The following is a 10,748-nucleotide window of genomic DNA, read 5'->3' as shown; positions in this document are numbered from 1 at the left end:
TTTGTTTTGTTTTGTTTTGTTTTGTTTTGTTTTGTTTTGTTTTGTTTTTAATTAAAAATATTTTTTTTTTGAAAATGTATTCATTTTTATTTTAATATTTGTATTTTATCTATCTTATCTATCTATCTATCTATCTATCTATCTATCTATCTATCTATCTATCTATCTATCTATCCTTTTTTTCTTTAGTCAGTGTAGACACCATATTAAATTGTATAACTGTGAGGGATGGACATGCAGTCTTAGCAAGTATTGTTGTGTACCTAATGTCAATGAAAATCTTACGTCGTCTTAAAAATGCATGCAATTTCTTTAAACGGAGTCGCAAAAATAAGTGACAATTAGCATGTGCTTCGACCCCAAATAAAGACTATAGGACCTGTGAGAGACATCTGGAAAGGGGCAGATCATCGTTCTCTGTCTAATTGTCTTTTTTGCTCTGTGTTTTTGCAGCGTCAGTAATCATTTGTGACAGTATATAAATAGAGGATAATTGCGAACACATTAGTTTAGCTGAACTAACGGGTAAGCTGCAAATGAAGTAAACTCAAACTTCACTTGGGGGGATTGAGTGTTGAAAAAATAATCCAGACAATCTGCATAATTATAGATTGACTGAGTTGAAAAAAATAATCCGGACAATCTTCATAATTATTGATAGACGGAGGAAACTTGAGATCTTACACAAAGCTGAAAGAACATGAAATCATCACTTAAACAGGGTTCGGTTAAACTTGGTTTTAAATACAGGGGCTCCACAGTGTAATAATTCTGCTTCCACTTAAAGGCCTGCTGTCAGTCAAAGGCACTGTATGTTAGTGCTTCCTATTGCCCTCAGTCATTAAAAAAAGCACTTTTAAACCACAGGAGGTTTAAAAAGTTCAAATCTTAACGATGGAATTAAATCCAATTTGACTGTATTTGCTGTCTTAATCATGATTGTTTGTGTCTGTTGTGTTGTAGGAGCTTGCTAGCTGTGGCTGGAACAAAAAAATATTTTTTTTTTGAAAATGTATTCATTTTTATTTTAATATTTGTATTTATGTTGCATTACGTTCTGGAATTATTAATTTATTTATTTATGCTACTATTGTCACTATTGGTGCACAAAAAAGAACATTATATTATGTATATAATATATATAATATATAATATAATAATTTATTATTATATTATTTTATATTATATATTATATTGCATATGCTTCAAAAGAAATCAAGAATCAAATCAAAATGTGTAGTTGTATAGATATATAACTGTGTAGTAATCTTAAGTTAGTAAAGCAAATCATTTAAAACAATTAAATCAGCTCGTAATCATGACCCAGTATCACACTGAAACAGACAATTTAATAAACACTGATATTGAATGTTACTGATCTGATGGAGGTATTGTTCGTCCCTAGTTGTCATCCCAGTGAAATGCTGCACTTATTCATTTATATATTCATTTTATTTTCCAGATGTGAAGTGTATGAAGTGGATATAAAGTGTATTTTTGCCTGGGCTGTAACTGATATAGTGCCAGCAGACTGCGAACTGTGCCACAAAACCATTATCAACCTGATGGCTCACAGCTTTAGGACTTAATATGTGCTGGAAATACTGTTAACAGCTCTCACATGGGCATTTCATCACTTGCTCACCAGTGGATCCTCTGCAGTGAATGGGTGCCGTCAGAATTGAAGCATTATTATGGATAAAGGATAGTGATCGACCGATATTGTAATTTGTTCAGTATTAACAACTACTTAGTCCCAAAGCATAGAAGACCAATATTGTAAATCGGTTTGGGCTTTGGTTTCTTGCCATCTGTAAAGACACGTGTGTGTCTGCTAGTGATCGACCGATATTGATTTTTTTTATAACCGATAACAATTATTTGCATGTTTATGTGCCCGATAACCGCTATGCAGAACCGATATTTATTTACTGTTATAAAGTAAATAAATGACTGACTGAGTCATCTTAAAAAAAGTGTTAAAAAAATTAGCAGTCTTTCATGTTTAGTTTAATCTTCACATTACAACAATAAAAAACATTTTATTTAAAGCATCAGCAGCAACACTAATATTAACAATAAGCAAAATAAATGTAGAAGGTCTAATGTTTTCAAATGGAGAAAATAAATAAAGGAAAGGCGTCATATCAACTTCATTTTAAACTACAGTTTTAGTAGGTTTGTAAGCTGTTTAATAGTCTAAAGAGTGAAGAATAATTCACTGGATAATGTTAATTCACTGAATAATATTCTCTGGAATATTGAAATATAACAAACAAAACATCGTATTTTATTGCATTTCTCAACTGGCATGTTATATCAGAATTACTAATAATGTTTTTGTCGTTCTAGATTATGAAATGCCTGCTGACAGCGCAGTTTATCTATGCATTTACACAGAACTATACTCAAACTGCGATCGCTCGTGGAGATAATAAATAATTAATTTCCATAGAGTTGTATCTATTTAGATATTTATTAGCGAAATAATGGTTATATAGTAAATGTTAATACAATTGGCGTTTATCGGTGAATCCGATATTACAAAACCGATATCCGATTATTGTAAAATGCTTAAATATCGGGAAAAATATCCTGTAAATCGATATATCGGTCGATCTCTAATAAAGGACTTGTATTTTAGCCAGAAACAGTTTTGAAGTTAAAAATGTCTTAATGATGGATTTGTTTGTTTTTATGAGCTGTTTGCACTCTCATTCTGACGGCACCCATTCACTGCAGAGCAGTGTTAATTTCGTTGACGAATAATTTTTGTCATAATGTTCGTCAATGACATTTTTTTCGCCGACGACAACGAGACGATAACGAACTAAAACTCTTTTTGAATGACAAAAACTGTGATGTAAATCTACTGACATTTTCGTCAACGAATAAAAACGAGAAGAAAATGTTAGGGAGGGACGATTTGGGATAAGATTCATTCAGAACGAATCTGCTGCGTGGTTAGGAGGTTATGCGTACATATGAACCGGTGGGACATAAGCTAAAATACACTTGCTTGCACGTTGCATAAAACGTTCAAAAAATGTCAGTATGTGGGAGTAAGAGAAGAGCAGACATATGGATAAATCTGACGATGCAAGAGAGAACTCAATTCGGTCCGGTTTTCAGAGCGCAGACACTGAAGCATACACACACAGAAAGTGCCTCTCACAGCACGCGAGTACTCTCTCGAGTTGCATGAACGGAGAATTACACACAAAATGATGTCGAATTGTCCGTTTTGACGAGTATTCACGTAAACTCAGTTGATTACATCTTTAATTGAATGTAAACAGTAGGGAGAACGTGTATCAGGACATTGCATCCATTGCAGCTGTGTATTTGGTTTTAAAGGGACAGCAGCCTAATTTAGTTGCTATTGTCTGAGTCACTGATGTTAATCAACGGTGTGTGTGTGTTCACTGCTGTGTGTGTGCACTTTGGATGGGTAAATGCAGAGCACTAATTCCGAGTATGGGACACCATACTTGGCCACATGTCACGTCACTTCACTTTAATATTATTGTTATTATTAATATTATTATATTCTTTTTCTTAAATATTAGATTTTTTATTTTACAGTGAAATGTAACAATAGTTGTAGCCATTTTTATATTTTTATTTATTAGTAGGAACAACAATTACTTTTTTATTATTTTTTGAACATTTAATATTATTATTATTATTATTATTATTATATCTGTATTCATATATAATCACAACATTTTGGCCAAATTTTGCAGGCCTGCAAACTAGCACAGCAAACCTGGATTTTTTTTTTTATTGCATTTTATGTTATATAATGTAAAATAAATTATTTTATTTTATAAATTATTATATTATTTATTTTTCTTAAATATTAGATTTTTCATTATATGGTGAAATATTACAATAGTATTATTTATTTTGTTGTTTTTTTAAGTAATTTTTATATTTATATTTCATAGTAGCAATAATAATAATAATAATTATTATTATTATACCCATGTTGATACGTCATTACAAAATTTTGGCCGTGTTGTGCAGCCCTGCAAACAAGTATCATTAAATCATAAATCACAATCACGATTTTTCAGAAAAGTCATGCAGCCCTACTCAAAAACTCTGCTAAATATCTAGTAGAGTTTGTCCATGTAATAAATCAGCTCTGTATTTTTAGTGAAATCAGGTGAGCAGGAACTGTACATGGAAACATTGTGCTCCATCGTCATGGCAACTGAGCAGAAACTTTGGCCTTCAAAACATTGTAGCGCTCTTTGCCAGTTCATTATTTATGGAGCGGGAACAGAAGCTTTCAGAGCCGTTTTGAAGGCATTATGGGTAGGAATGAACCAGATGAGCTCACCCTCTTTCATGAAGGGGGTCACAGCTCTACGGTTTGGTAAAACCCACTTTACAGCCACTTTGGAAAAAGAACCATCATCTCCGGGCCAAGAAATGTAAGCGTTGTGCCCCGTTTCTCTACAGGTTTTTATACCAACCAGAGCTCTTATAATGTGTAAATGATTTGATAATGAGCTATAAGCTATGACATCATTGCACATGACTTATCTAGCAAAGCGGCGTTCATATATTTTAACCTAACACAGCTGCCGCGCTATGATACGCTTGTCCCATTCCCTACAATTGCTGGAAAACTTGACATTTTGGCCAACATCTTTGAAGCTCATTTTCTTTAGATCATAACTCAATGACTATGACTCAAGCGTTGCATGTTTATCTTAATAAAGATGACACCAAAGTGTTAACATTTATGAAATGAAGGAGGAGTAGTTTTAAATTTTTGTCAGGATTTGCACAGCATTTCCTCAGGGTAACAAATACAATTTTATTGTTTTTAAAATGATTAATTAATGAGGGGATGACATTGAATAAGCCAATGAAAGCTTTTTTTCTGGCTCACACTACTTTTTTGGAGGGAATTGAACCATGACATTTTTGTCTGAATTGAACCATACAGGGTCTTAAAAATTGAGATACCAAAAGAAAAGTTTGTTAAGAACCAAAATCCAAAATATATTTAAAAAAAAGTTATATTTAATACTTCTTGAATTACAAGCATGCCAACATTGGGGGGAGAAAAAACACACAAAAAATGATTTTTTTCTTATTTCTGAACTGTCACCATTGGTGTATAATGCAATAAAGATTGCTAAAGTCAACATATTGTACTAATAGAACTACCAATCTCTGTGTAAAAATAACATGATGCTGCCATCTTTCTAAAGTCCTTTTTACCCTTGTATTTTGGGTCCAAATCAAATAGTGGATTATGCATCCTTGACATTTAATATTTTGGCTTTTGTCACTATTTATATTTTTCTTTCTTCAGAATAAACATTAACAAAATAAAAAATTTTAGCCAGGAAGTTTCTGAACTTTGATTGATTTGACACAGAATGACCTAGAGTCACTCAGTTCCACTACAAATATTTGTGTACAATTTAATAATTTACTAATAAAGCCACATTGAGATCCAAATATCTCTGGGATTAAACCACATAGGGTCTTAAAATTCGAGATAGCGAAAGAAAAGTTTGTTAAGAACCAAAATCCAAAAGGATACTTTAATTATAGGCATGCCAACTTTGGGGGAAAAGAAGCTCTCACACACACACACACACACACACACACACAAAGTGCTTTTTTTCCTATTTTTGAGCTGCCACCATTGGCATATAATGCAACAAAGATTGCTAAAGTCAATAGATTGTACTAGCAGACAAGCCAATCTCTGTGTACAAACAACATAACGATCACAAGTCCCACAGTAAATACATCCATGACATTTAATATTTGTCTTTCATTTCTATTTATGTTGGTCTTCCTTCAGAAGTCTCTGCAATTTGTTTTGATTTGACACAGAATGACCCTGTAGTCACAAATATTTAAGTAATTTAAACCCATCTTTAATCAATTTCTTTTCATTGTCAGATAGCGTTGGCTTCAAACAACATTCCCATTTAATGAATAAAGAAGTCTAGTAAAGCATGGGTTCGCGGCCCCTCAGACGAGTGTTTTGTGTACACGTCAGATGTAAGCAGTAGACAGCAAGGCAGCTCACTAGGATTTAAGAAACAGGGCTTGTATATTCGTAGATGTTAATTCTAAAGCTTTGTGTACTCGATCAGTTTAATGTCTTCTTTTAAGGATGAAAGTCATGGGCCAAATTTACGGTGGCCTTTTTCTCCATCATGTTGTGGAAGCTTTGACTTCCTGAGGGTCGATGGAAAAGACATCTTTTGCTTGGACGGTTCAGTCCATATATTCTTAGTTTACAGATATCTTTACTGTTCCTCGGAGAGTTCTGCGGCCATTTGTTGGTTGTGGACAAATTGACTGTTTTTAGCCTCTGATAAACCAGCAAAAATCCAGACCACATTTTGTACACTTTAGGATTTTGGACTTTGAAGGTGGGCTTTAAAACTTAATCTCTGATGTCCTAATCTTAGATGAAGTTATTATTTTATTTTTTTAATTGTGTCTAAGGAGATCCCAATTCTGTTGCAGTCAGTACACAATAACAGTTTTCACTCAGAAATTGCTAGTAGATTTCACAAATAAAAACAAAGAAACTGCAAGTAATGCATTGAATTAAACAAGAACATTTTAAGTGGAAAGACTCAACTAGTATTTTCTTGTAAAACGTATTCCAATAATCTTTGTTTCATTTACAACTTGCAATATTTTTACACCTGCAATGACTCACGTTCCTGCTTTGTTCAAGAGTGCCAATTTCTTTCTAATTATTTGTCAGACATTAAATAGTTTCTTGAGTTTGATTCCCCTTGTGTGAAATATAATCGAGGCAGCTTTTGAGGAAATCGTTGAGGTTTGTTACCTGACTCCCGTTATGTTGTAACGGTTCCCTGAGGCTGAAATCTTAAACTATTTACTACGGTCAGAATCACTCAGGCTTCACCAGCTTTCTAATTTTGTTATTTTCTTTTTCTTTTATTTGGCATCTGCCTGCGTTGGAGTCTCTGCCAAGCGAAGTCTGTGCGCCCAGCGTTCTGTGTTTGCCGTACTATTATAATCAGAGCGGAGGGTCTCATTTTGCACTCATTACATAACAACACTTTTCCTCCATCTCAGTTATTTCCAGCATTTTTGTTTTTGTCTATCAGAAATGGGTTTTCCACAAGATATGGGTTGACTCCAGTTGAGTCATGAGTTTAAACCGCAGATGAAAAGTTGACTTATTGCTGTCCTGTGACGTGACCTCTGCTTTTCTCTCTCATTCTTTTTGAGTCTGGTTTTCAAATTTTGGTTTTGACCATTCTTTTGTTTAATTATTATTTATTATTTATTTATGAATATATAAATAATATATAAACTATATATATATATATATATATATATATATATATTTATGTATTTATAGATGTATTTATTTATTTCGCTCAAATCATTCAGATTGTTTTAAGTATCCCTTCAAATTTCTATTTATTTGCTAATTATTTGGGAAGATCACCCTTCCATCATAACGTGCATATACTGTCCAAAACACCCTGAAAACGTGCTAAAACCAAAGTCATGCAAATGAATGCATGTTAGCGTCACAGTGGTAGCCTTTGTGCAATCCAGCACCACAAATGTATGACATGCTCATTGTTTTTAGGCATGTTTACTAAAAATTAGTCTTTTTTTTTTTTTTTTTTTTTATTAACATTTCTCTTATCTCTTCAGGTGAGCTTCTGGTTGGTACGGGAAATCTTGACCGCTCAAACCCTGAAGATCCGTGCCGAGATCCTGAGCCACTTCATCAAGATCGCAAAGGTACATTAATGAGCAGCTGTTTACAAAATCATATTCTTATTGTATCAATACAAAAACAGTACAACTATTAAGAAAGATCACTAATCTGCCTATTGCAAGTGCATCATTGATGATGGGAAATCATCACACATCATCATACATACAGTATGATGATGTGTGATGATTTCCCATCATGCAGTGCTGCTTTAGAATTTGGCCAGAACTAGGTATCTTTGAAGACAGCATTTTTGGAACAGTCTGTGATGTCTTAAAATACTGTCAATTAGGGGTGGAACGGTTCAACTTACTCACGGTTCGGTTTGTATCACGGTTTTAGAGTCACCGTTTCTGTACGGTTCGGTATGTGCTATGTTTAGGGAAAAAACTATATTGTCAAGTAAAAATAAAGGAAATAAGAACAAATAATCTAACTACAAGCAACAGCACAAATAAATACAATAGAGCGAAGATACAAATAAAATAAACAGTGCTTTTCAGGTTGTTTAGGTAGGTCTAACATTAGTTTTTAGGTACAGAAATTGAATAAAGTAATCAAATGTAGACCACACAGATCTTCTCACTGCGCGCGCGAGTTCACATCTTCTGGCTCTTTAATATTTAAACCGGCAAGGCTTAAATGAGTTTAGTTTAAACACAGATAGCAACGTGTGCTGTTCAGGTCTCACCTGCGCTATCAGCACGTGATGATGGCATAAATGACAGCATAAAGCACTTGCATTGATTAAAGAGTGACTGGTTTGTCCACAAATTGTTTTTTTTCTCTCTCTTATCGCTCTTGTTGTAATGTATTGGGAAGCCAGAATTTGTATCCATCAACAGAAACATGCATTAGCCGAACTCTAACAAACCATATTACAGATGCATTGTCAGATTTAAGTTGAACCGCGGTCCTAGTGCATGCCGAACCGTGTGTGGAGAACCGTACGGTTCGATTTTTTACCGAGAACCGTTGCACCCTCACTGTCTATGTAGGCAGCACACTATAAATTGGAACAGATCTAATGAGCAATCAGGGCTTTTACAGTGAGTCTGGATTAGATATACTGTAGAAACCCTACACTAATGATGTCGAATCGCTCCAGCTGTATCGTGCTAGAATAAAGCTGGATGTGTTTCTGAGTCTGTCCAACTTTGACGGTTCACCTCATTAGTGTGCACTACAGAGGGATTTTCATACAGTATGTTCCTGCTTTGAAATGAGGTCAAATGGCACACTAAATTATCAACAAAGCATTATCATTTAGTTTTATTATATAAGCATGCATCGGTTTTCCTTCAAATTTCCATTACTTTACACAAAGAGCTTAATGAAGTCAAACCAGAGCTGAAATTTGCAATATATAGAATGTGATTTTAATAAATACACTTTTTTCCATATGTTTTGCTATTAATTTTTCATATTAGCAACTATATGGTTTGGAAACCTTTAGTCACACTATATAAATGCTCCATTAGGGTTAATGTATTAGCAGTAGTCATTTTTATATGCTTCTCTTATTGATTTAGATCCTTGCACTTTCTTTGCAATACGCAGCAGTGCTCAGTATAAAATTATCCGTCCACAGTTCATATTCTTACTCTTTCTGGCCATAGTTCCTCAAACATGACCCGGCACTATTTAGGTGTACTTTGAAATATTCTTTCTCATTTTGCTGATTTAAACATTGCAACAGTTGCACTAAATGCTGGTATATATTTGTAGTTAAGGTTATTTTACTTTCTTCTACCACAGTTTAAAGAAATAGTTCACCCAAAAATGAAAATGTGCTGAATATACTCGCCCTCTGGCATTCCAAGATAATGATGAATTTGTTTCTTCATCAGAACAGATTTGGAGAAATGTAGCATTACATCACTTGCTCAGCAATGGATCCTCTGCAGTGAATGGGTGCCGTCAGAATGAGAGTCCAAACAGCTGATAAAAACATCACAATAATCCAGAAATAATCCACACCACTACAGTCCTCCGTCTTGAGAAATGAAAAACTGTGTGTTTATAAGAAACAAATCCATCGTTAAGACCTTTTTAATTTTAAAACATTGCTTCTGGCTAAAATATGAGTCCTCTATCCATAATAATGCTTCCTCCAGTGAAAAGATCATCTGGTCTGAATCAGGAGAGAAGTCTGCACAGATCAAGCACCGTTTACAAGCAAAAACAGCCCAAAACAGCTCTAAACAAATATGTGGATGGATTTTGATGTGAGAGACAACAGGAGATGGACTTTTTCACTGGAGGAATTTATGGTTATGGACTCGTATTTTGGCCTGAAGCGACGGTTTAAAGTTAAAACATCTTAATGATGGCTTTATTTCTTACAAACATGCAGCTTTTCACTTCTCAAGTCATTAACTGATGGACTGGACTGGAGTGGATTACTTGTGGATTATTGTGATGTTTTTATCAGCTGTTTGGACTCTCATTCTGACGGCACCCATTCACTGCAGAGGATCAATTGCTGAGCAAGTGATGTAACACTACATTTCTCCAAATCTGTTCTGATGAAGAAATAAACTCATCTACATTTTGGATGGCATGAGGGTGAGTACATTTTCAGCAAGTTGTCATTGTTGGGTGAACTATTCCTTTAAAAAAAGTGACATTTGCAATTTTCTCAAAGTGCTTTCTTTTGTCACAGTTGAATATGCTGATACTAAAACTTTGTTATTATTTTTGGAAATACGCTGGTGGCACAGCAATTGCACACTTCACTTTTAATGCAATTGAACACACAGTATGAAGAGTTTGGTTTTGTTTTTCATCTTAAACTTGATAATTACTCTGTCAAATGTTTGCCCACCCTTCATCTGGATAAAGACAGCAGTTGAAGTACTGTCTTCATCTCAGTAAACTCATCAAAACAAGCCACGTCAGTGAAGTGGCTGGAATATCATCCTTCAGAAATCTCATGACTAAATCTCAGAGGAACACTTGCTGACAGAACAAAAGCTGACCCCCCCCCCCT

The 10,748-nt window shown here is 34.3% G+C and overlaps 1 protein-coding gene across 1 annotated transcript in view; it reads left to right on the top strand.

Annotated features, from left to right (window-relative positions):
* The window catches only part of LOC107654291 (ras-specific guanine nucleotide-releasing factor RalGPS1-like), a 127,287-nt gene that overhangs the window by 27,422 nt on the left and 89,117 nt on the right, over nucleotides 1-10,748 (top strand). Inside the window, exons 5-6 of the mRNA XM_016441316.1 lie at nucleotides 964-990; nucleotides 7,693-7,782. Of these exons, the coding sequence (XP_016296802.1) occupies nucleotides 964-990; nucleotides 7,693-7,782 (117 nt within the window). The remainder of the gene's footprint in view (nucleotides 1-963; nucleotides 991-7,692; nucleotides 7,783-10,748) is intronic.

This window comes from Sinocyclocheilus anshuiensis, unplaced genomic scaffold, assembly GCF_001515605.1.
Source record: "Sinocyclocheilus anshuiensis isolate Anshui unplaced genomic scaffold, SAMN03320099.WGS_v1.1 scaffold163, whole genome shotgun sequence".
In the NCBI taxonomy this organism is placed as follows: domain Eukaryota; kingdom Metazoa; phylum Chordata; class Actinopteri; order Cypriniformes; family Cyprinidae; genus Sinocyclocheilus; species Sinocyclocheilus anshuiensis.
This window is presented reverse-complemented; position numbering and strand designations above follow the sequence as displayed.